At 36.2% G+C, this 27,997-nt stretch overlaps 1 protein-coding gene across 4 annotated transcripts in view; it reads left to right on the forward strand.

The window, feature by feature from the left end:
* mino (glycerol-3-phosphate acyltransferase mino) overlaps positions 1-27,997 on the forward strand; it is a 228,361-nt gene that overhangs the window by 176,073 nt on the left and 24,291 nt on the right. For 3 of the 4 annotated variants that reach the window (XM_081734695.1, XM_081734696.1, XM_081734694.1), the window contains 7 exons: positions 1,765-1,845; positions 6,257-6,429; positions 8,204-8,437; positions 10,111-10,298; positions 11,381-11,616; positions 17,056-17,236; positions 24,650-24,834. In XM_081734695.1, the coding sequence (XP_081590821.1) occupies positions 1,765-1,845; positions 6,257-6,429; positions 8,204-8,437; positions 10,111-10,298; positions 11,381-11,616; positions 17,056-17,236; positions 24,650-24,834 (1,278 nt within the window). The remainder of the gene's footprint in view (positions 1-1,764; positions 1,846-6,256; positions 6,430-8,203; positions 8,438-10,110; positions 10,299-11,380; positions 11,617-17,055; positions 17,237-24,649; positions 24,835-27,997) is intronic. The other variant, XM_081734697.1, reaches the window with a different exon arrangement.

Raw genomic sequence — 27,997 nt, forward strand, 5'->3', positions numbered from 1 at the left:
GATGGAATACGATGTGCTAACTATGTATAACCCAACTAAAGAAATAGCTGTCTGGACGGCGATAGTTGTCGTGGGCTGTAATCAGGGAGTTAAATATTAGCCCTATTACTGTCATAAAAACTTGATAAATCATCTCGAATGGTTGGTTCATCTAGCTTAACATGGAATCCGAACATGATCTCCCATTGGGGATCAAACTTAGGTCTTTTGTATTGGAGGTGTAGGGCTTACATGCTAACCGTATACTCATGAGGGAGACCTCGGAGTTCAAACTTACTTATGTAAACCCTCGAGTTCCACATCAAATCGTGCATTTTATCATTTATAATGTTCTCGTTTACCTTAACTTTCTCTGATACTATATGATTCTCTTCTTGTTTCCTACTGTCCATCTCTTCTATTTCCATTCTGTATATTCTTGTTTTGATTTTAGAGTAGAGTATTCAAATGGATCGACGGATACTCTCAGGATTCTTGTTGACTAACTACGGAGTAGTTACGGTCTCTTTGCTTTTGCTGTACACTTGCCCTGTGAAAGCTTTTGCACTTTAGCTAATATAATCCCATTGTTCTGAATTAGAACAAAATTAGAGTTAATATTTTGTAGCAGGCTTCAAAATAATAGTGAAAAAGTGAAAAGGGCGGGGGAAGAAAGTTCTGTGATGGAAAATCTGAACTGAACCATTTAATTACAAGCTTAGGAGTGGTTGTAGGTAGAAATCACTCGATATGGGTGGGGAAAATATTATAAGTATATATTGACATCAACTTGCTATTCTGTTACGTGCCATCTTAGAATAACATGAGCTTTTGAAGTAAGACATGACATATTTGTTTGCAGACCAGAAGAGACATATTTCGTTTGCAGAAATATATATACAGGGTGTTCCAAAACAGCACTGACAGCGTTTGGGAGGTGATTCCTGACATTAAGATAAGACAAAAAGTGTAGACCAACCTTGGATCACAAATACTTCGTTTCGGAGTTATACGCTCCCGAAAACATGAATAAATGAACTTGAAAGGTCCATAGCTCCAAAACTATGGCACGTACCGTAGTCGGGTCAAAACTTCACTTAGGAACTAATATGTGCTCTATCCAAATATCCATTTTTCAGAATCCTGCGGTATTTCCGCAACAATTTTTATGGAGATGGTTGGTGAGTACTTCAAATTGTATGCTCGTAGCCAAACTTTCTCTATAAAAACTGTTGTGTGAGTACCTTAGGATTCTGAAACATGGATATTTGAATAGAGCACGTATTAGTTCCTAAGTGAAGTCTTGACCCGACTATGGCAGGTCCCATAGTTTTGGAGCTATGGACCTTCAAAGTTCATTTTTTTTTTTTTTTTTTTAATGTTTTCGGTAGCCTATAACTCCGGAAGGAAGTATTTGTGCACTCAGGTTGGTCTATACTTTTTGTCTTATCTTGGTATCAGGAATCACCTCCCATACGTTGTCGGTGTTGTTTTGAAGTACCCTATATATTGGTGACGACATCGTCGCAAAGTCTAGTCAAGTATTATGTTATCCTTATGTGGCTCTGTCATCTGTGTCAGATTTTGCAAAACTAATTAGTATTTTTGTGTTTAATGAAAGAATAACCTCTAGAAGGTTGTTAAAATCATTTTAAATACTAAATAATTAATGAGTATAAATAAACAAAAGATGAACTGTCTTTCCTATAGATATAGTATTATCAAATATGTATTTTTTAAAAAAGGAAATTATAAAATATAGTCACTTCTCTTCATATTTATCAGGACTCACTTCTTGGAAGGAACTGCTTTATTTCATCTCCTGCAAATCACCGCCAAGTTTCGTCCAAAAGTAATACTTCAACAGTAAGTGCACTTTCACATGTCTGGGTTCTTTTGTTTTCTTGTACTGATGGGTGCACTTACCTTCGCTTCAGTGACCAAGATCAATCAATCATATTTGGATTTTTACACAGGAATGGTCGATCGAACTTTATTTTGCAAAAGATTTTATATTTATCATTCTTACGTTCAGTATTCGATGTACTATGTCTCAAACCTGGGAATGCCGTAGTCCAGTGGCTAAAACGTTAGACTCACGTTCCTGGTTAGATTCCCGGCCGGTACTTCCCAATGTTCGGCGTCCACCCAACGTCGTGAGGCAAACTGAGGAGTCGCGTGAATAAAAGACATGGCGGTCTAGAAAGCTCCTGATTCGCCTGTTAGAGACCACGTGTTCGTCGCTAGACTGAACGCAGTTAAGTTGGTCGCTAACAGATGGCGTTGGAGCGGCTCAGGCCCACATAGGGCTGTTGCGCCAAGTAGTTAATTTATATCCTGGGATCCATCGTCTCGTACTACAAAGAACAGTAATGGTTGGATAAAAGGTAAACACAATATCTTCGTTGCATACACAAAAGTGTTTCTGAAATAGTAGTGAGGTGATGGGTGTTTCTCTAAATGAACTGTGTCAGATTCAAATTTCTCTCAGGGTGCTCTAGTGTCTGTAATTAGACTTGCCAGTACAAGATTCGTAAGGTACTTTTTTGTGTGTGTGTGTGTGTGTGTTAATATTTCTAAAATGTCTTCTAATTGTGATCCATGTTTTGCTCTGTTGTCTGTGATCCAGATTTACTTGCGGGTTCTTATCTTTTTGTAAAATGATTCCCAACGCCTTTCTTTCAATATTATTATTAGATTTGTATGTAACTGTAATTTCATTCATATCACGTGAGTTATTCTGTAAATGTTACCAAAGCCGTGAGTACCGATATTCGTTTCTTATTTCCCTAGTATTTTCTTTAATTTTAGTTTATATTTATTGGTTTGTATGTGTAAAATTCACTGCAGAAACACGAAACTTGATATACTTCACTCTTGTAAAAAGTATACGTAAAATAAAGTTTGTAATTGATTGAGTTTTTGTCAATATTTCTTCCAGACGTAATGAACATATTTTAACAAAATCTTTTAAACGTCTTTTTAAAATTGTTTTGTACTAGCAAATACGTCACATGTTAGTGCAGTCAGTATTTTAATTCGTCTACTTGCATAAAATACAAACGCATCGAATGGGCATCTTAGTAAACTGCCTTCACTCATTTTTCTTGCATTCTAGGGAGGAGAAACTGAAACGCGTTTTAAATAAAAAGTTCAAATACCAAATTTCATGTCTTTGTATCCTTAAACGTTTCCGATATATGGACATTTTATTATAATAATTGCAACTTCCATCGTAATTGCTGTAAACCCTTGCCACTTATGTTCTTAAAAAAGAGAGATTAGTCGCAATTTTAAAATTGGGGGGAAAAAATGAAGGACCTTCCTCTACTCACCCCTTCAACATAAAAAAATCTCAAATTTCTGTCCATAAATAATAATTTGAAAGATATATTTAGAATATAATTAAATCAAGGGGAAATGTTGTGAAACTTAATCAATTATAAAAAGTTATTTTACGGATAATTTACAAAAATGAGGTATATGAAGTTCGTGTTCCTGGAATTTTTCGTGATCCGTGAAAAGAAATATATCTACAAGAAAACTAATTAGGATTGTAAAAAATTAATATCTGTTGTCGGGCTTTCATAATCTAAAGAAGAACTCATATGACATAAGACTAAAATTTTGTGTAAATCTAATAATACTAATATTGGGGAAAAGTTGTTGGGAGTCCTTTTATGTAAAGACTTAAGAACCTGTGATTAAAATTTGGACGGTGGACAAGTGATCAAATTACTGAGATATTTTCAAAATATGAAAAACGTTGGCAATTCTGGCAATTCTGACTATAGTACTGTGGTAACCGGGCAGTAAGGGGACATTGTAATCTAATGGTTAGAGCGCTGGACTTACGTCCGCGTGGTCCCGGATTCGATTCCCGTTCGGTGCTTCCCAATTTCCGGCGTCCACCCAGCGTCGTGAGGCAAACTGGGGTCACGTGAATAGATGTGACGGCCACTAATTCTAGAAAGCTCCTTATGCACCTCCTGACCACGTGCTCGTCGCTAGATTAGACGTAGTACAACTGGTCGCTAACAGATGGCGTTGGAGCAGCTCAGGCTCACAAAAAGGGCTGTTAAGCCAAGTGAATGAACCGGACAATAAATTGAAGGTTAATTTGATGTGCTTCACATGGAGGAATACAGATATTGAATTCTACTTCGTCATTTTTACCTTATCTATTCCGTAAAGACTTCAAACATAGTACATTACATCAGAATACTGAAATGGAATGATAAATACAAAGATCTTTTGTCTGTGTTAAAGTATTTGCACGATGGGATATTAAGACACTTTTTAACTTTATGGGATTATGATCTTTTACTTTCAGTTTCTACGGGAAAAATTTTTGATTTCTTCTTTTTGTTACTTTAGAAACTTTCTACATTCCGCCATTTTACTTTTTTTCAGCTAAAATATAATGCATCTACTTGCTCATGCTTGTAATTCATTTCAGCTCTTCCAAATCTATTTTCAACTTTACGTTGTTCATGTTTCTTTACCATAAAAAGGGACATTCTATGCAAAGTCATAATGAACTAAAGTGGGAGTAGACAGTACAAAGTAACATATGGTCATCAAAACTCCACATCCGTGTGCAGAATGAGACCACATGCCTTTTGCATATTCGAAGAAAAATAAACATGATATAAGCTTTTTCTACCTGAGAAGCTACCAGTATTTATTCAGTGAACTGCATTAGCAAATGTTTTATTTGTAATAGTAGAAGTTATATTGTATGAAGTTGTAACAAAATCGTAGCTTGTGTGTCGTCGAACAATGTATACAATGATATAATGCAGGTCTTCTGGTAAAAGTATGGTTGTAGATTACATGATATACTTAATAATAGTACCAATCTTTATTCTTATATATATAATAACTTATATATTCGGAATCACAAGGTAAAACGTCAGATGGACGAAACGGAACATTTCTGATATTTAACTGCTGTCTTGAGTCAACGTTCTGAATGCTGCTAAAGCCATGATAAGAATTTGTCGCTCAGCGTAAAAGATCTTGGAGAATCCATAACTCGAAAACTGTTTTCGTACCGTACATAGAACAGTGACTGGCAGGTTCTGAGAGTTTATTTTGAAGGACCATATCCATCGAATTGCGCGGACATTGTCTCATGCATGTGATTAAATCTACCAGAATAATATGGCTCCAAATTACGTATAGAAGCATCCAAGTGTGGTTTGAAGAGGATCAGTACGAACTAATGCACTTCCCCTGGATTCTACAGTTATCGGATTTACACATGATTGAGCAATTGTGGTTCGCTTTAGAGTGAGGTTCCGTTTTCGTTTTTCTTCATCACTTGAGGAACTAGTGCAGGTTTTGCATGAAAACTAGTAACAGTATTCTACTAAACATGATTCAGGATTTATATGCGTCTATTCCGAGACAGATCTAGGCTGTTTATTATCCCAAAGATTTGCTATTAAGTATGACATTCCGCCTTTTACTAAGTGTTCACCCACATTTGCCTACTGCTTAAACTTCAATTTAAATATTTGCTGTGGTGCTTTAGAATAGATGGTAAATTAAGATTTTAAAGCAGAAAAAAATAGCATTCTTAACTATGCACCTCTGTGTTGTAGGTCTATTCGCGCACACACATTATCATTAAACGCAGGAGAATGCTAAAAAATGTGTACTACTTCTCAAATGTACGTGACCTTAAGAAAAGGTAAAACCGGTAGGAAAAAAGTAAAAACAAGAATTTTAGGAAGCCAAAAAATGAATCAAAAGATTGCGATCTTTGCCAATAATTAATTTTGAGATCAGGGGTCACAACATTTTTGAACGGCCCCTAATTTGATTAAAATGTGTTGGATTTTTTTATCAAAAAAAAAAAAAAAGTAATTTACTCCTTGCGTCCTATGCATCCAAAATACCCGTTTTATCATGTTTCACGATCATAGAAATGTAACCTGAAAAGTGATACAAAGCATAATATTTGAGTGTGTGTGTAGTAGTAGTAGTAGTATGTGTGTTTGGGAATATATATGAGTGATATGTTTACGTGTGGTACATTAATTGTTAGCTCGGTTTGTCTTGAGTATGCATGTTTTTAAGGGTATGTGTTTCTATGTAATATTTGCAAACTTACGTAATGCGGGCAAGTGCAAAAATAGTGAGGGGAAGAGAAAATATACAAGGTTAGAAGTACGTATCAGTATTGTAGTTTTTTCACAGTGGGAACTATTTCATGTATTGTTTAACCTTAGTTGTTGTGATACGAGTTGTAAATATTCCATTTTTCTAGGCCATCAAAGACGAAAGATTAAAGCAAGCGATAGAAACCGCTACCCTACAAGACTATGAAGAGTATGGAGAAGAAGATCTTGAGATATACAGAAAATTGCTCAAAAAGCACCACGACAGGGCGCGAACAGTGTTGGATGACATGAAGTCAGCTATATCCAATTTTTGGCTCAAGTAAGTTGATTTTCATTTTCATATACGCATAGGGTTGCCAACCGGCCGGTTTTTCACCGACCTGGCCGGATATATTGCTGTTATTTTGATTAAAGCCGGTGACCGGTACAAACTTCTTACCAGCCCCTTTATGACCTGTTTTTTCAAATTTGTATCTAGTTCGAAGTATAGATTTAAAAAGTAACTTTCATTCTGTAAATCCAAAACTGTCACCTTTTACCATCTATCAACGATTAATATATTTTGTTCATCTGTTTAGATAATTTTAGAGAGATGACAGAGACTGTATCAGGGAAAATTTGAAATTTACTTCTAGGGAATTTTATACATTTATTCAGAGTCAAAAAGGACTTCTTAAAGCAATTTCCTGTAGTTGAAGTATAAGTTTAAAGAATAAATTTCATTTTCCAAATCCAAAATTGTCACTAAAGATTAATATACTTTTTTTTATCCGTCTGTTTCGATAATTTTACAGAAGTGGCAGTTAAATACAATGAAATGATCAATGCCGATTTCAGTTTCTCATTTATAGCACAATGTATCTATTAAGCTTATTACGAATGTACTAAGGATATGCAGAATACAGGTGCTAATGCACTTTTGGTCATGATAGTACATTCCTTCCCATGGATTGGTCCGGGCAGAGATACTTCACTCTTATACGTATATTATAGCGAATTTTGAGGGGTGCCGGTCTCTATATACGCATGTAAATCCTCTGTAGTTCGTAGTACTCGGAGTTTTCGGTCTTCTTTACGTAAGTCAATCTTTAAAGAAATACTGATAGATTGTGATGTTTTTGTTTTTAGTGTAATTTAGCGACCACCTGTGAGAACCTATAACCACAGATATAAACGCTCACCATGTAGTTAGGTTACACATTTCATATTCTCTCTCTCTCTCTTTTTTTCTTTCTTCTTTCTCCATGATGATGTCCTTGGCCGTAGGATGAAATTCTGGAGTTCTGCTTACGATAAAACGAGAATATAATTGTTTTTATTTAAGGACCAGACTACTGAAAATGCTACAAAAGCTAATCATTTCTCTTTTGCCCGTTCTTCGTAATTGAAAAGAGATAATGAAATGTAACTTACCAGAATAATAGATAATGTTATTCTACACCCGAAAATACGAATCGGAAGATTTTTCAGTGTTGCTGTCCATAGAAATTACAGTGTGGTCAGAATATGAATTACCCAAAAATCTAGGTTAAAGCAGCGACTACAAAAATTAACTCAACGGTTATTGATGACTTATTGTCCTTGTTAACTATTATTTTTAAAGTAATATTTGTATTTATTTTGTAATAAACGTAAAGTTATTGAAATTACACTTTCTGTTTATTACAAAATAAATACATTGTGATTTTTTAATTTGCAGCTTGTAGTGGGTATTAGTCTTATTGTGACGGAACAAATAGCCTTAAGCTGACGTCACCATTAAACTCGAATAAATCAGTGAATCAACAATTCGTAGGCGTATAGTGATTTTGTTAAAATTTTATCTGATGATTGGTTAGAAAATGTTTGCAGTGTTCTACATAGTGTAAAGCAAGGGAAAATAAAGGGATTTTTTTGCTGTTGTTGTTACTACTAGTACTACTACTACTACTACTACTACTATTACTACTACTACTATTACTACTACTACTATTACTACTACTACTATTACTACTACTACTATTACTACTACTACCACCACCACCAGTACCACTACCACCTCCTCTTCTTCATTATTTGTTTATTTTATTTATTTATTTATTATTTTTTTTCAGGCTAGCTTCTTGGATAGTGTACAAACTGCTCCCTTGCTTCATGATGAGTGTTGTCGTTCATCGAGGCCAAGTGGAAATGTTAAAGAAAGCAAGCAAGACTGGTCTCCCATTAATCTTCCTGCCTCTGCATAGGAGTCATTTGGATTACATTCTCGTTACCTTTATACTCATTATGAATAACATCAAAGCACCCCTTGTAGCAGCTGGAAACAATCTCAAAATACCGTTTTTCGGGTACGTGTTCTTTTCGTCTTCATTATGTGTTAAGATTTAAGCAATGCGTAGATATTTGATTGTGCTATTAAAATGATATAGAAAACATAACTAGATCTTACATTCATCATTTTCATTCCACTTTCCAGAATCTAATCATCCGAATTTTCGAAATTATTTGTATTTCTGGTTCATGAACAATGTGTTATTTATAAAAACTGCAGATAAGGAAAAGAAAGTTAGTACAGTCGTTCCGCATAGTAAGGTCAGACACAATATGTGGTCTTTTTAATTTATTTATCTGAAGTGATAATAGTAACAAATTTTAGCAACAATAACTAATTGACAAGGAAAGTTTCATTAAGTTCAGCCTGATGGAAAAGTTTAAAATGAACTCACGAAGAAAAATTTCAGTTTTGAAAACTAGCCTTTTTTGATTAACAAAAAATTGGCTACTTACCAATGAATCCTCCCTTGAAAAATTTAAAGATTTTGACGCGCAAGGTGGACAAAAACGTGAAGATGAATGCCAGATACTTCCAAGAATCCATTCTGACACTTATCTATCGGAGAGACATCCTACAATTGTATAGAATGGACACGAACCAGGTGATGATCCATATGGACAAGTCATACCGTCAGAACATCACGACGTTTTTATCAGGAAATAACAGAGAATTAGAAATTGTGTCATTCCGTTTGGAGACATTCCTATGAAAAGCCCAGATGTCAGTCCAAAAGATTTTTGCGCATGTGGACTGTTAAAACGACGTCTTCAACATCGCCACACGCGCATCCTGGGTGGTCTATGGAAAGCTTGCAGGGAGGAGTGGGACAGAATTACCATGCCTGTCCTCCGCCATACTTTGCTGCAATAAAAACTGCGATGCCGTGTGATAGTCCACAATACTGGAGGCCCAATAGAAGATGATCGGTGGTGGCGGCGCGGTATCTCTTAATGTGAGTACCCGTCAAAAATGGTCGGATATAAAACGAACAGTCTTCTGTATAATTAATCACCTGAGACAGATTTCACAGGACGGTGATAGTGTTTCTTGATAATTAGTGTATATTTTCATCAGACATTATAATATTCATTACCCCTAAACTGAGATTTTAAACTTTTTTTTCTGTTTACGTTCAGATTACATGTTATTTCTTTGTATGATAAAATCGTATTTGCCAGTTCCAGAACTTCGAAACATCCTTCATAATTTATTGAAAACTTTTTGAAAGAGTCCACAAAATTTAAAAGTTCCTAAAACCAAGAATGTTATAAAATAGAGGATCTGCCCATGCAACAAAATCGTGAAGCCATACGTCACAGTTTCGCCATACCTACTCTGCCCACTCCGCGCTACTAAGATCGCAACAATCATGGCGGAAACGAGAGTAGCCAATCAAACGTGCCGGCTAAGACAATGCTCGGTTGTTTTTTTTTTTTGGCTTCAATGAGTTGATATGATGAAGATACGTATGGGCAGGTCCTCTATTTTATAACATCCTTGCCTAAAACACTTTCTGTTGTTTGAATGCAACGAAGTTCTTAATATCTCAATAAAGGATTAGTTTTCACGAGTGAAATCTCCTGACTTCTCTCTTTCTCTCTTATATATACACATTTAATAACGGATTTGTTGTAGTGCTTTGGTTATAATAAGGAAAATAATATAAGACCTGAATTTCTCTTTCAGCTTCCTTCTTCGCGGCTTAGGAGCCTTTTACATCAAAAGGAAAATAGAATCTCAAGCTGGTCGAAAGGACATTGTATATAGATCAGTATTACATACATACATGGTGGAATGTCTTCGAGCAGGACATAATATGGAGTTCTTTATTGAAGGTGGTCGAACGAGAACCGGAAAGCCATGTATGCCAAAAGGTGAGTACAGTCCTTTAATAGCTCTTTTGTATGACATAAAAAGGGGCCAGAAAATAGTGAACGTATTCTCTATTGAAGATAACGTTTCACTTGTTATATAACTAACTAATTAACACGATGGCCTTTGGAACCCGGAGGTTCAATGCCACGTTCACAAAAGCTCTCCATTTACTTCTGTCCTTAGCCAACCGGATCCAGTTTCTACTTTGTATTCTTATTTCTGCGAGATCCATCTTAATATTGTCCTCCCATCTGCGCCTAACTCTTCCTAATGGTCGTTTCCCTTTGGAGTTTCCAGTTAAACTTTAAAAGTGTTCCCATTTTCTTCCATTCTGGCTACATACCCTGCCCACCTCGGCCTCCTAGACTTAATGACTCTAACAGTGTTAGGTAAACCGTATAAACTACGCAGTTCCTCGTTATGAACTTTCCGCCAGTCCCCATTCTCGTCCTCCTTGGGTCCGAATATTCGTCTTAGAATTTTATTCTCAAATATTTGCAGTCTGTGTTCTTCCTTCAAAGTAAGCGACCATGTTTCACAACCGTGCAATACAATAGGCATAATTATCGTTTTATATATTTAAAACATCAGGTTCATCGAAAGATTCGCGAAGACAGAATATTTGGACTGAATAATAACACAGACTCCCTCCTTTCAGTCTACATTTAATTTCAATTCAGGTTTATTTTTAACGATTAAATGTTGAAAAATCCTTTCTTTTTAAAAATCACTAATTATATTGGCTTGAGTGTTTTTTTGAGTGTGCGTTTTGAGTCGTCCGTGCCATATTAGTGAATCTAAGAGATCTCAGTAAGAATAGTTTCCTAATTGAAACTTGGCTCTCCTAAATATCTGATTAGCTGCTATTGATTCTGCTGGACGGGGGCAATGAAGCGCTGGTATTCAGTGTATATGTAGTAATATGTTTACCAAGTTATTTCCAAACAAAATTTACAACATTTAATTTTTTCTTGATTCGTAACATGTTCTTAGTTGTAAGTCAGTTATTTTTTGTATGTGAAGCGTATGATTGCTTATGTATTTTGTCTAATTCGTAACTCTACTTGTTATTTTCTTGTAGCTGGTCTATTAAGTATTGTGATAGACGCTTACTTGGATGGCGTCATTGAAGATGCATTGCTGGTACCGGTAAGCATTAACTACGAGAAACTGGTCGATGGAAATTTTGTTCGCGAGCAGCTTGGACAGCCGAAGATAATGGAGACTTTCAGTGGAGCCTTGAAAGCTATTTGGTCTGTTCTTAATTCCAATTACGGAATCACAAGACTTGATTTTAATCAACCTTTTTCACTCAGGGTAAGCGTTTTACATACTATTATCCTTTATGCTCTACTTTAGCTAACAATAAAGATGACGTTGTAAATCAGAGTACGCAACTGACATGCACTGTTAAATTAAGTAAAACAGTGCTTAGCTTCGTTGACACAGTGCTTCTGTGCCTCTGTCCTTACTTTATGGCGAGTGCCAGTACGGTTTTGGTTAGCGCTGTCATCTTCATCAGTCAGTGAATCTTTGTGCAGATACTTTTCACGGCCTTAATATGTATTAGAGATGCAAAAAAGCCGGCTTTTTTGAATCGATGGTTTTTTGCACATAAAAAGCCGGCTTTTTTGGGAAAAACGAGAATTTTGGAAATTTTGGCTTTTTTCATTTTCATGATTTTTCTGTTTAAATAGCTTTCTTATAGTATACTCTAAAGTTAAATAACATTCCATGACCTGAATGCCATATTTCGCTCTGGAATTCACCATCATGATGGATGGAGCACATGGTTTATGAATTAAAGTAAACATAAAGTACATAGTATTTGAGGGCAATTTTAGAAGCTATTTAACTATATTTTAACTTCTGAAATATCGACATTTTTTTCTTCTCTAGATCATTTCCTTTTAGTCATCCGTGTTTCACTTCTTAGAGCTTAGTACTCTAGCTTCTAGCACATAATTAAATTTATGTTTTTCAATATATCCATCACAGCGTACGTTTTTCAATATATCTGTCAGAGCGCACTTCCACATTTCCGTTATACTGTAGCTGTGCAATGATTTAACTGTAATCTTCCGGACATAACCTTGAATACCATTTGATAGAAATAATCAGTATCGGATTTAGAAAAATATTTGGGAGGGTTTTTTCTGAATAATGTTTGTTTTTCTAAAAATTCCTAACTTTTATTTAAGAGGAGCTTAAGTTTATGAGTACAGGCATAACAAATATTTCGTTTCGTTTGTATATTCAGCTATAATCTTCCAGATACAACCTTGAAGACCATTTTATACTGATAATCAGTGGCGGATTTAGAAAAGTATTTTTATTTGAGGACAGCTTGAAGTTTATGAGTAAAGGCAAAACTAATATTTAGTTTGTTTTAGAAATTCCGTAATTTCGGGATAGAGGCTTCAATCCGAAAGACATCCCCACCCTAACTCTCTTCGCATATCCATCACTGCTGGTAATTAGTAATACCCAAGATTTAAAAACGATTAGAAAGGAAGTTGGCCAGTACTCACAGTACACGCACTATATCTACATTCACAGATGGAATTAAGAAAAACTTTGTCAAAATGGTCGAATGTGGATTTGAATTCCGGACTTCACGATAGAAGCGCGAAAGCTAACCTCTAACCGGTGAAAGCGCGAAGCTTCACTCATGTTTGTTGTGTAGTTGTGCTTAACGTAAATATATTCTCTCTGTCTCTTTCCCTATGGCCACAAAAGCTCTCCATAGACTTCTGTCCTAATCCAATTCAATCCAGTTTCTACTGTGTATTCCTATTTCTGCTAGGTCCATCTTAATATTGTCCTCCCATCTGGTTCTAATGGACGTTTCCCGATTGGATTTCCAGTTAAAACTTTGAAAGCGTTCCTACTTTCTTCCATTCTAGCTACATGACCTGCCCACCTGAGCCACCTAGACTTGATGACTCTAACGACGTTTGGTAAACCGTATAAATTATGTAGTTCCTCCTTATGAAGTTTCCGCCATTCCCCATTCCCATTCCTCTTGGGTCCAAATATTCGTCTCAGAATTTTATTCTCAAATAATTTCAGTCTGCGTTCTTCCCTCAGCGTAAGCGACCATGTTTCACAACCATAAAGCATAACAGGCATATCATTTTATATATTTTAAACTTTAAATTCCCTGACAGAATTCGCGACGACAAAATATTTTGAACTGAATAATAAAAAGAATTTCCTGATTTCAGTCGACATTTAATTTCTTTGTGGGTATGATTTTGGTCTGGCAATACTGATCCAAGATATTTGAAAGTATCCACTGTGTCGAAAGTATTAATTGATATTTTAACGCATTCATAATTTGCCATATTACGATCCTTGTGAACTTCCTTGTATTTATATTTATCTGCATTTACTCATGTCCCTGCAAGCGTTTAATAAGGCCTCTGCATTTCTTTCGATTGTTCTCCTATCAGATTTACATCATCAGCATACACCATAACCTGGTAAATACCATTCAACTCTAGGCCCTGATTCCTATCTTTGATTTTTCTTATAGCGTACTCCGGAACAAAGCTGAATAATAACGGCGATAACGCATATCCTTGTTTCAGGTCAATCTCGACGTGGAAGCTCGCATTTTTCTACTCGGACTTTACTCTGGGATTCATTTAAACACTTAATAAATCTAGCTTTTTCGGTATTCCAAATTCTGTAAGAATGTTGTACAATGTTTCCCTCCTAACCGAGTTGTAAGCCTTTCTAAAATCAATAAACAGTTGATGTACTGGGTAATATATTCCCATTTCTTTTCGAACATTCGTCGAATGGTAAATATCTGGTCGATTTCGATTAAATCCACATTGATAATCTCCAATAATTTCATCTGCGTATGGGGTCAGTCTTATTAATAGAATGTTAAGAGAAATGCCTCGATAATTATTACAATCAATTTTGCCGTCTTTTTTGTGAATTGGAACAGTGATTGATTCTTCCACTCTTTTTAAATGTATTCCATAGTTTTTCTTTTTTGTATAATAAAAAAAAGTTTCGTAACGATATGTTGAATTTTCTTGTTAACAATTCAGAAACCTTCAGGACTGGGTAAACCGTGATGGTGATTATATATTCTACAGTCTAGAAAACCATACGCTCAGATGAACTGTCTATTACGTATATAATTCATGAACAGAAAATTCGATACTTTCCCGATTCTGAAAAAGCGTAAGGAACAGTCAGTGCATTAGAGAATTTGGAGCTTTACCGATTTTGCAGATCCGAAGCACCTGATAGGTGGTAACATATTATTACGTATGTGATCAGTCAGTGAAAAATTTGTTCGAAATATTCATACAATGTATATGCAAGTTAAAACTTAACTGAAAAATTTCCAGAATGTACAGAACCACCCGAAACGAAGCTCTTGATGTGCAGATTTCCTTCATGTTTTTCTTTATTTTATTCAAAAAGAGAGTGTGATATTTTGAAGTAAAAATACTATACATACAATTTTGCTAGTTATTTGTGCATCATTTTTTAAAGTACTTATTGTATATAAGAGGTTAAAATATTATTACCTATATTGCTTATTTCTTTGAAATTCATAATGTAAATATGTTAAGCATTTTTTAAAAAAAAATTGAAATTCAGGGTTTATTTTCGAGGTTTCATATTATTATCTGCATCAACCACTAATTAAATGAGGTTTTTTGTTGTAGAGAAGCGAAACAAAGTCTGCTTTATTAGTTTAAAGCTAAATTTTCAAAAAAGCCCAGAATTTCCCAAGCAAAAAAGCGAAGCGGAAAAAACCGTTTTTTTTTTCAAAAAAGCCGGTTTTTTTCCGAGCCCTTGCATCTCTAATATGTATGTCAATATCTTCATCTCTGTTACAAATTATGATCATTATCCTGCTGAATGTGCAAAATTCCTTTGTTCAAGTTGAGTGTAATATTCACTTATTTTAGATACGTCGATTGTGATAAGAATGTAAATATAATGATTCATTCCAATATTGTATAAAAAAAAAAAAGTACAAAAATAATAAGAGAAAACTAAATATTCACACTACTTATAAAATAACTAGTCATGAAAAATGAAATGAAACCTGTAAGTTTTAGGTCCCACGGTTATGTCGGCCAGGCTAAAGGAGACAGTGATGATGAGAAATGAATGCAATGATGGAATGAATAAATTGGGGGTGGAACAGGAGAACCGTGAGAAAACCAACGAACACGCTGTTTCTCCACCACAATGCTCACTTGTCGCGAGCTCGGATCGAACTAGAGATCCTACAAACCAGAGGTAAACATTTTACCGTTGAGCCACCGTACCCCCTCCTCCTAATCAGTCATCATAATGCTTATCGGAAATCAACATTGCCAAATACAACCACAGATGCGGTTTTAGTCAATAACCAGAACTTTGGAATTTTCGTTGTTGAGTTTTTCGTGATATCATAGATTGCCAACAATGGTCTAGTGCGAGCTGTCATCACCAGGAATAATAATAATAATAATAATAATAATAATAATAATAATAATAATAATAATAATAATAATAAAATGTATATGCTACCAAAGCAAAATATTTGCTTCAGCAAGAATTGTAAGACCGAGTATGTATGTTTCAGAGATATTAACTAGTTGAACCTTGCAAATCGCAAATGGGTGTTCTGTTTGACTGTTGTAAGTGGTAATCACATGTTCATACTCAATGCCACAGCGTGAACTTCTAGTGCGAAAGATGTCTGGCTACATTCCAGCCATGTGAATTTGTGATTGATAATATCAAGTCCGTAAGTGCAAAGAGTTGTCTATTCTACGTTCTCGTCCTATTTAGTTGCATTTACCACTTGTCTCATTTACCTTAGCCTACACAGGACACCTAGAAACATTAATCCGAAGATTTAATTCTGTTTCATTTGTGGTGGTAAGTAGATAATCTCTAATAGGTTGATCTGTAAATGAACGGAGGAGATAAGTGAAGAAAAAATCAAACAAACTTCTAAATGTTATTGAAAACACTAAATTAAAACGAAGACAGACCAACAGATTATTTATTCAGCTGTAAAAATCGTAATTTTATCTAATAGTCTGGATGTTTGTGGTGTTTTTGAGAGATTTATTTACTAAATACAGAGTCTGCCATTAAAATGTATAAACTCTTTGTCATCCTGTATCAAGATACTTGCATTGACAGTTGTTCTAAAATTTAAGTATGTTGTAGTATCGTTTTCCGCCCAACAGATGTCGGTATTGTTAATTGTTTTCAGTTAAAATTGTTGTAGTACGGTTTTTCGTTCAACAGATGTCGGTACTGTCAACACGTTAGTCAGATAAGAAAATGGCAGGAGCACGCTTGACGTTCGAGTAGCGTAAGTACGTTTTGAAGTGTTTTATCAGGTTTGGGAATACTATCGAAGTGCAGCGTCAGTGAAGAGAGGGGAGTTTGGTGCTGAACACCAATACGCCTAACAATCGAACGTCAAGCGTGCACATGCCATTTTCTTATCTCACTAACCGTGTTGACAGTACCGACATCTGTTGAGCGAAAAACCGAACAACATAATTTTAACTGAAAACAATTGACATATTTAATTGCTACTACTACATAGTTAAATACTACAACATATTTAAATTTCAGAATTGTCAATGCCAGTATCCTGATACAGGGTGACAAAGAATATATACATTTTTCTGGCGGACTCTGTATTACATGAATGTTGTATTTTATGTGTTTATTTATTTATGTATTTATTATATTACTTTTCCGTTCCAGGAATTAGTCCAATCTTATCACAATTTTGCAAAGCAAATAGAAGACGGATCTTTAGAAAACGGGAAGAAGATAAACTCATTACTTCACGTAGTGCCTTCCAGTGCCTCGCTTTATGGAACAGATATTGTCATTGAGGAACAAAAGCATATCGTTAATAATGTTGCAAGGCATATCTTGTATGGTAAGTGGAATAGTTTTCATTGAACCGGGCGGTAATTCAATCAGCGCCGACGTTGGTATTCTGCTTTTTATTGATTTTGCGTCCTACTATTTTTAAGGAGTTCGGGCTACTAAAACTCCTGTATATATTTACTCTGTCCATGTGCCCGTCCAGAAGACAGGAAAATCTCAAGAGCTACTTTACTTGATGGTTAACCATCAATTTTGGCGAACAGAAGTTGGGAATCGAGTTTTTGGTTAAACGTCCCACAATTATACACCGAAGCTAAGGGAGATGATAATAATGAGATGAATGATAATGGTATAATGAAAAAAGTGGGAGGAAACGGAAGAACCATAATAAAACCCACGCTTGCTATGTTTGTCCACCACAGAACCCACTTGGCGGGAGTAGGGTTCGAACCAAGAACCCCACGCACCAAAGATGAGCGCTTTACCACTGAGCCACTGTGCCGGTAAATCATAGATGTTCATTTTACTCCGACCTCACTCACCCTCACAGTGGCAGTTGGCCCTCGCCCCCGCGAAGGGAATTGTCCATCACCCTCACGCACCCTCGCCCTCGCTAAGGGAGTTGTCCATCATCCTCGCCCTCGTACTGGAAACTTCTCCTCGTCCTCGCAGTGGCAGTTGGCTCTCGCCATCGCGATGTGAGTTGTCCAGCGCCCTCGCCCTCGTGCTGGAAATTCCTCCTTGCCTCCCGTACCCTCGCCCATGCAATGGTAGTTGGCCCTCGCCCTCGCCAAGGTAGTTGTCCATGGCTCTCGTTCTCCCTCGCCCTCATATCATTGAGGGTGAGGAAGCCCTAACGAGGGCTTCCGTCGCGAGGATCAGATCCTCAATTTTCCAGCCTATTTGCTGAATTATTTCCTTAGCATAAGTCCTAATCAAAGAAAACTAAACGCACCGGATCACCTAAATTGGAACAGATCATTGACTACTACACGCTTAATATTATCATGAGTATGTTCAGATAAAATTTGAATAGAGTTTCCTGTACATCTTTCGGGGCAAACTAGTGTTGCTATTGAGATGAGATGAGAAATAAGGTTTATCATTTCGTCTCGTAAATTTTATAGAAGTCTCGTCTCAATTCACTGAAACTTCTTTATTGTCACGATTCTCGACGACTCACTTCTGGTCTCGTTCTGTAAATTTACGTACAAAATGTATTCCATTATCTAGAAGTTCTCAGAATCCTTCTGCGTCACGAGAGATGTAAAAAGAGTGTAATCTAACAACATTTAAACCATAGTAAGACTATACATGGCTTTGGATTGATTATTTTGACAAAAGAAACACTGACCAAAGCTTAAAACACACTTTATTTTAAATGATAATAACGATTTCGGATATCTAACATATCCTTCTTCAGACAATATCGAAAATAAATGAAAATATAGGTCTGGATTGCTGCATTACTCTGGAACGAGAAGAGATACGAAGGTGAAACAAGTGACATTCTATAGCTTAAACATTAGTGCATTAAAGTACTGTTGACCAAGCAGTGGCTTGGAGGCATTACTTTCTGAACCACCCACGTACATTTTATCTCCATCCTTAACTCTCTACTGAAAAGAAAATGAGAAAAATCCGCTACGACTTCTGATTTCAATATTGATCTACATAGTACAAAATGGATAAGAGAGACCAAAATGACGTTTTTTGGAACGAGCTTAGCATTCTAAGAATAGACATTATCATCTCTCTTAACTAATTATTCAAGCCGGAAGTAGTTGACTTCTGTCACTTCCGGTTTTAACTTTGATCACTATTGATCAAGAACTGTTCCTGCAGTTAATTAAACGTCTCAAGAATGTATTTCATCTCTACTCTGGTCTCTCCACTAAAGTAGGAAGTGAGAAATCTACTATCACTTTCGGTTTCAATATTAATTGATAAAATATCTTGCAATGCAAACCAAACTCCTCCATGTAGTGTACATATCACAGTGCTATTTGCCTTAAACTCAAGTACGATGTTAAATATACAATACAACCCGGAGTTTGGGATTGTAGAACTTTTGAACTGGAAGTGATACACAAATAATGGTTATATCAAAATGAAACTGGTCATGCATATGTTTTTAAACTAGGAAGCAACGATTGAAGTACACTAGGAACCACACAGTGTTGCCAGGTGTAACTGAAGGTGTAAATCAATTTTTTTGCAAAACATGTAAATTGACTCATATTTGTTACGTATGGATGTTCTGTCGTTAATTTTCAGTTTGTTTAGTTGGAGTAGCTTGGAAACTATGAAGCAGAAAAAAGAGTTTTTCATTTCCACCCATAACTAATCGAATGAGGCCTCTGTAAGGGAAACCAGGGGAAACTAGAGTGTTAATTTTTATAAATTAACACTCTAAATTGGCAACCATGCTGATGTTTCAGCGCATCAAAAGGTGTGTTAATGATCTGTCTACATTATGCAATTCCTGAAAACAATGATAAAGAAACTTTGAAATTATCATGATAAAACTTTTACTTACATGCACCCGGCAATACTGCTATTAATTTCTATGGGGCTACTTAAAGCAAGAGGTATATAAGAACAATTATGGAATTATACTATACCTGCAAACAAACATTCGCAGTGCCATTGAGAACAATAACACTTCTACTCTTCGTACAGTTGCTGCCAACATGATAAAAACGTGTGAACCAGTGTTCGAATCAAAACAGGAGACACTGTAGAGCTGATAACTCATTTCGTGATAGTAGCAGTGCTGCCGGATGCATGTATGTAAAAGTTTTATCGTGATAATTTCAAAGTTTCTTTTTTCATTGTTTTCAGGACTTGCATAAAGTATGCAGATCCTTAACACACCTTTTGATGCACTGAAACATCAGCAGGGTTGCCAATTCAGAGTGTTAATTTATGAAAATTACGATTCACCTAGTTTCCCCTTACAGAGGCCTTATCCGACTCATCCGATTATTTATGGGTGGAAATGATGTTCCCAAGCTATTCCAACTAAACAAACTGAAAACTAACGACAGAACATCCATACGTATGAGTTATGAGTTAATTTACGTGTTTTACCAAAAAAAAAAAAAAAACTTCAGTTACATCTGGCAACACTGTGTGGTTCCTAGTGTATTTCAGTCGTTCCTTCCTAGTTTAAAAATATATGCATGAACAAAGCTTCATTTTGGTATAACCAGTACTTGTGTATCGCTTCCGGGTCAAAAGTTCTACTATCCCAAACTCCGGGTTGCATTGTATATTGGACACCCTGTAGTTCCAGTTTTTCTCACAGTGCTGAATTAGCACCGAAAATTGGCTGTATTGGGAATCAGACTTGGAACGAAATGAGTTAATTATTTAGCTACAAAGTCTAGTGCGCGGTACCTTTGGTGCACATTGTCCCAGGTTCAGTTCCCGGTGGGAGAGCATTGAACGCTAGCTTCAATCCTGAAAAGGGACCAAACTCAGTGGCGGATCTAGAAGGTAAAAACTGGGGGGCGGGGCAGAACCCAGACTATAATAGTTTTTTTTTTTTTTCATATGTATATCGTGAGTGTACTATAAACTTTCAAATACATATAAATAATAGATTAAATTATTTTTGTCAATTAAAAAACTCGATTCTCCTCCCCGGACTCAGGCTGTATCCACCACTGGCTAAACTTTAATAAACTCATTCGGCTACGGTCAATCCAAATTATTAAACTAAATAAGCGAACAGTGAAAAGATTTAGGATCTATATTTCTGTGCTTTCAGCATCTAAAACAATGTTTAGCGCGTCACGTTTGAGGAATGACGTCCCTCGGTGATCACACTATCCGGGGAAAGGGAAGGAAGGCAGCGGCCTGGTACCTGTATGTTAGATACCATCCCGGCATTTATCTGGTGTGAATGGGGAAAACCCAGGAAAACCTCATTCAGGATGGCTGGCTTGAAAAACTTTTTACACTTTTTCGACCGAGTGGCCCCGCCGGAAATCGAACCCGGAACCGCTCGCACCAAAGGCAAGAGCGTTAGTGACTACGTTACGCGGGGCCACAACAGTGAAAAGAGTTTGATAGGATGGTTATAATCTCTGTACTGTTCTAGTTTGTAAAGTAGTAAGAGCTTTTATGCAGCTTTCGAATTACGAGTAAATATATAAGAAATCCTGTATGTTAATTTTATAGTACGTGAACTTTTATATTAAAAAATAATAATAAAAAAAACGAAAATAAATTTTTGTGCAGCCCGTAATTACGGTGTGCTTGTGTAGACAAATGTCCACTTTTAGGAAAATATAGTTTTTTTTTTTTGTATATATATATATATATATATATATATATATATATATATATATATATATATATATATATATATATATATATATAATATATATGTGTGTGTGTGTGTATGTGTGTGTGTGTGTGTTTTTCCTAGTGATTTAATAATCAACTTCAAATTATCTTAATTATTTAATCTGTATCGTTTGTGTTTGCATTTAGTGCTTCTTCGTTAAAGAATTGTTCCCTATATTTTATACTTTTTTCTTCAATTTATAGCTCATGCAGGGCGCAAAATTTCAAAGTCAGAGACGCACTCGCCAATCCAAAAATGATGGACGTCTGTATCTCTCACGTACAAATTATAAGAGTTTCTCTCCCCCTCCCCCTCCCGCACGGCGTTTGGTTTGTCAAAGAAAGAGATTACGTCAGTGCTTAAAATTTCAAAACCAGACAATTAGTTGCAGGATAATCAATTTTGAATTGGACAATTCATATACTGTACGTGTTAAAATATATCTTACCTTAAGACTTTACGGTTATGTAACGCTCTCTCTCTGCGCTAAAGTACCAGTTGTCGATTGCAGTTTTCGGATCAGTCCTTAAGTGAAGGGCCACTCATAGAAATTGTCAGCAAATCATCCAGTGTGTCCGTCTTCAGTGAATTCCTGTAAGCAGTCTTAACTCTGTTGAGACTGCTGAAGCCTCTCTCACATGAAGCAGTACTCACAGGTAAAACTGCACAAAATGTGACAATTGGAAACAAATTTGGAAATCTCGTAATGAAGTTTTCGATTGAGGGTTGGGAAAGGAGGGGCAAATTACAACATTGTGAAGACTTCACCTTTCATGTCCGTTGTGAAGACGTCACATTCTGTGGTTTCTTTCATTCAGTAACAATTATTTTCGTACTAAACAGAAACTGCGCAGCCCTGTGAGTTTAGGCAGAAACCATTCCTACTGAACACTGGTCGCCAACTCTAAATTTCTAGTCGCCAATGGCGACCGGAAATTTTGTGCCCTACCTCATGTCATGGCGTACATGCAAAAAGGCTATAGACGCCAAATGTTTCCTTGATATAAAAACTGAATAATGATATTTTATTTCGCTGGAATAAGTGAATTTTGTCAGTAAAAAACTGTTAATTCCAAAGAATCGGTGCTGATTGATAGGTGCCTCCCACTTCGTCAGATAAAATAAAGCATCCAGAACGTTCAAAACCATGTCAGTTCCTTTTATTTTGGCGCTCACATCCCTTCATCACATGAGTCGCCGAATTCTAAAACGTCTTTTTTTTTAATGTGATTTTTTCTTTGTTTATTATTTGTTAATATATAATTTCAGCTAATTTATCCCATTTTATGTATTCAGTTATTTACTTTATATTTAACAAAACTTATTTTGCTCATTTTTCAAGTGTAGAAATTAAGTATATATAATATACAGGGTGTTAATGAACTATGCCGACAAACTGTAAGTGGTGGGGCCGCGGTGGCTCAGTGGTAGAGCGTTCACCTCTGGTGCTAGTGGTCCCGGGTTCGATCCCAGCCTCCGCCAAGTGAACTTTGTGGTGGACAAACACCGTGTGCGTGGGTTTTCTCGGGGTTCTCCCGTTTCCTCCCACTTTCTTCATTTCACCATTTCATTCATTTCTCATCATCACTGTCTCCTTTAGCCTAACCGGCATAACCGTGGGACGTAAAACTCAAAGATTTCATTTTCAAACTGTAAGAGGTGATTCCTTACATCAAAATAAGAAAAAATGTTCATATGGACCTATGGCGAAAAGTGCATAGTATCAGAGATGGGCTGTCCAAAATCACGAGAAAGCTAAATTTCAATAGGCCATATTTCGAATTTCAGAAACTGTGGATGGTGGTTCTTATGAGCGTAAAGGAAGTCACGCATACACAATCCAAAAGTGCATGTTTCATCAATTGTCAATAGGTGTAGAGGGTATTCCTTATAGGGTGTAATTTTCAGATATGCTCTCAATAGATTTTTCAGATATACCCTGATTTCAAGAAGGGTCCAAAGTAGGCAGGAGGTAAATCTTGAGAACAATGGACATCCATTGCTTCGGAGGGAAGGTGGAAGTGTTAGGAACAGGCAACCCCATGTCCTTTTGTGTTCGGAATAACGTGTATAGATATGTATTTTATCACGGTATATTTCACGTTTTCTTCACTTATAAGCGTGAAAAAGTACGAGAGACCGTGCTGCTGACGACCCTTAACACTTCGAACATCGTGCCAAAGGAATCCGTGTTCATTGCTATCAAGGCTTATCGTTTGCCTGCTTTGGACAAATCATAAAGTCAGAGCATATTTCAAAATTCGGTTGATAGCATGTCTGCGAATTTCATCCTGCAGGGAGTACTCTGTACACCAATTGTGACATTAATGAAATATGCGATTTTGGAATGTGAAGGACCACTATCCGCGGTCTCTCAAATTCGAAATAGGGCCTCTTGAAATTTGGCTTTTTCGCGACTTTAGACAGCCCTAGCTCTGAAACTATGCACTTTTCACCATAGGTCCATATGAACTTTTTCTCTTATTTTGATGTGAGGAATCAACTCTTAAAGTTTGTCGGTATCGTTCATTAACACCCTGTATATACACAGTATATAATACGTATACAGGGTGTTACAAAAATGGGTCACAATATTTAGGGAACAGATTCCTCACATCAAAATAAGAAAGTCCTGTTGCATATTGTCGAATTCCACGTCGTGTAAGAGTGACAGGGGTGCTAACATGGAATCGAAACTTGAATCGTGACAATTGAAAAGATGTGCACATCAATGCACCATGCAAGAGGACATTTTGTCTTCTTTCGATGTTACGAATCACCTCCCGAAATATGTGCACATCTTTCTGTTTCGTCACAATGCCGAATTCGACAATATGCAACAAGACTTTTTTTCTTCTTCTTCTTACTTTAATGCAAGGAGTCTGTTCCCAAAACATTGTGAGACATTTTTGTATATCATATATATAAGATTTCTCTAAAGTTTTGTAAAATGGACAAGACAGACTATTTGGGATTGGACAACTCATATAAGCGATTAAGCGATGTAACATTCAAACAGCTTACACTTAGCTGAATATGGTTAGTATGCATGAAGTGATAACTACGCGAAGGTTCATCTTTGTTTCTGTTTCTCTTTATGTTTAGACGCTGCGAAAGCGACTGCCCTAATGTCTACGAACATCGTATCGTTTCTTCTGCTCAATAAATTCAGGGACGGAGTGAAGTTGGACGTAATGGTGGACGCTGTAGATAAGCTAAGGAAGGAGCTACAATGGAGAGACCGAGATGTTGGCTTCGTTGGAGAGTCAGTAGATGTTGTTAATCATGCTGTAAGTACTTACGTATGGATTTGAATCGTTCCATGTTTAATAATGATTTGTAAACGTACTCTTATTTACTGCATCTGACATTTAATGTACAGGGTGTTTCAAAATGGATGTTGGAGTTTTGAGGTTTTGTAGCACTTATTACATTTAACGTATAATTATAAATAATACATCAAATGGAAGAGCAACTCAAACAATTTTTGGGTACAAGTGTTCATTGTGAGCACCATTCGTCACACGACACACATTGAGTCGATAGGTTAGAAAGGCGCATAAACTTTTCCCCAGGATATGGTAGAAAACACATTCATTTCAGGGGAGTCTCGTTGCAACTGTACCATCTCGTGGGGATTTGCTAACTTCCAGATGCGAACATTATAAGTGTTTACATCGCTACTTAGGTGAAATATCGATTCATCACCAAAGACGATACGATCCAGAAAATCTTCGTCGTCATGTAGCAACATTTCATTTGCAAAGTTGGCACGTAAACCGTAGTCTGTAGAGCTTATAGCAACTACAAACGATAAGGAGTTAGTGTAAGCGACTCCTTAAAATTCTCCACACAGACAGTTGCCCTATAATTATAGGTTCAGTCTTCGTAAAATGTAAAACACAAAAGACTTTCTGCTAGTAGTCGCCATCTTTGCTACTAGCGCTTTCTAACGGCAGACAGAGGAAACAGTGCATATGTATGCGTGCGTACAAAAGTTTTGAGTTGCTCTTTCATTTTATGTATTATTTAGAATTGTAAGTTGATTGTAATAAATACTACAGTCTTAAAACTCCGATATTCATTTTGAAACACCCTGTACTACCAACTCTTTTGGAGTATATGCTTTGACGTTGGAGATCCGAGTTCGATTTCCAGTGGCAGTTCATGTGGTTCGGATATCGAACTTCTTGGGGCCAAGTATGATTCATGCCTGAGGTCCAGTGGATAAAAAGCATTGCATTCAATCCCCAACATCAGTTCTTTATATTATAATTGTACGAGGAGACATTGATCACTCACTGTAGAATAGAATGTTGGTGCCGTTTTTATGTGGGCAAAGGGTGCTATGAAAATATGCACATGGGCAGTTATAAAGAGGCTATAGTTATGCTGTGCGTTGTTCGTAATGAAGTTGACTGTTGATCAGTAAGATGATAAAAGAAATCTATTAAATAGTTCGGAGTGATACCAGTATAAGAAACCTGTGTAATAGTTTGGAGTGATATAAGTAATCCTTGTAATATTTCGGAGCGATATAAGAAATCTGTGTAATAGCTCGGAATGATATAAGAAATCTGTGTAATAGTTAAGAAATATGTGTAATATTTCGGAGCGATATAAGAAATATGTGTAATAGTTCGGAATAATATAAGAAATTTGTGTAATAGTTCGCAGTAATATAAGAAATCTGTGTAATAGTTCGGAGTGATATAAGAAATCTTGGTAATAGTTCGTAGTAATATAAGAAATCTCGGTAATAGTTCGGAGTGATACAAGAAATCTCGGTAGTAGTTCGGAAATCTATGTGATAAGAAATAAGTAATAAGCTCGGTAATAAGAAATCTATGTAATAGTTCGGAGTGATATAAGAATTTTATATAATAGTTCGGAATCATATATGTTGAGATGTAATGAATAAAGTGAGATCCTGTATTTTGAGCGAGATATCAATTTTAATACTATGGAAGAAATGTAGCAATGTAACGAGTGTCGGAGGTGTACTAAGGGCATCTAAAAGTGCCCTGGAAAACACAATGTTCCAGTATTTAAAACAGACTTTGTAAAAGTACTTCTCGGGCGCTTGTCGCAGCTAGGTAAAAAGATTGCAACAGTGTGTATAAGTAGACGGGATTTATGTTTTAAAGAATTACAAAAATCGTAGTCGAAAATCAAAAACTATGAGATACAAGAAAATTGACACGCAATGTTATTATATCTTTATTATTGAGTTTCTAGGATATATTAAGGAGCAACTGGAATAAATTATTACTGATATAAGAATTAAGACAGACCTACCAACTCTCGCGCATTTCGACGTTCGCTCCCGCTCTCTTGCAGCGAAGTAGCAAACTCCGGAACAGTCGAAATGGGGTAGGGGGGAAATAACCGCTTAACATACTTTATATATATATATATATAAAGAAAAAGTACCGTTGAAATTTCACCTAATTTATTTTTCGGCTGAAATAAAGTATACATTGAACCACAATAATAGTGGGTACCTGTTCCCCATTCATAGACTCGTATTCCCCATCATTAGACAATTTTGTGTTGGTCACTCACAGTAGAAATTAACGGATGAAATTGAGGGCCAAGCTGTGTTCACACGTGTGCGTATGTGTGTATGTAAGAGAGAGAGGGAGAGAAAGAAAAAAAGAGAGAGTGAGTGAGAGACAGTCAATCCGTTCTCCGACGGCTGCTACTATTATAGTTTATATTTCGAGGAAGTCTCCCGCCTAAAATTCCTCCCAGGTTGGCAAGTCTGAATTAGAACACCAATTTTTCATTTAGTTACGTAGTCAACACGTGACTGATACTTTTATTTGCTATTTTCATCGTTGTTGGACTCAGTGACAAACACATGTATGTTGAAAATAATGCAGAAATCACTTCCTTAAAGCGCCAGACTACCAAATCTTGTTCAATGTTCGTGATGCTAATGTAAACAAAGTGCAATTGTATGCCTCTACCTTTCCTTGCTTGAAGACAGAGGAGTATTCACTATGATCCTGATCCAACAACTAAAAAGTGAAAGACTAGCGTTTGCTGATGAGACTTCGTAATGACATAATACTCAATTGGTAAAAATTCTTGTTTATTTATCACCTCCTCATGATGTAGGAAGATAATACTTTTCCACGTTTTGATCTTGATGTTTCGGAATGAATGAAAAGCGTTATTTATTGGTTTATTATGAATTCTAAAATGGGATCTATTTTCTGTGATTGCATCCTTTCTATACTGCATATTAATTGTTGTGACCAAACAAATACCAATCGATCATGTGGGATTATTTTGCTTGGGATCACTCTTAATAGTGAGCCAGCTTCAGACGTGGCGAAAGAGGATTTTTTTTTTTTTTTTTTTTTTTTAAAGAAAACTAATGTTCATGTTAATGCTTTTTAGGCTAAAGAAGGCAAATGATTAATAAAAATGAAGAAATGGAAGAAA

Source organism: Thermobia domestica, chromosome 12 (assembly GCF_964235325.1).
Source record: "Thermobia domestica chromosome 12, izTheDome1.hap1.1, whole genome shotgun sequence".
In the NCBI taxonomy this organism is placed as follows: domain Eukaryota; kingdom Metazoa; phylum Arthropoda; class Insecta; order Zygentoma; family Lepismatidae; genus Thermobia; species Thermobia domestica.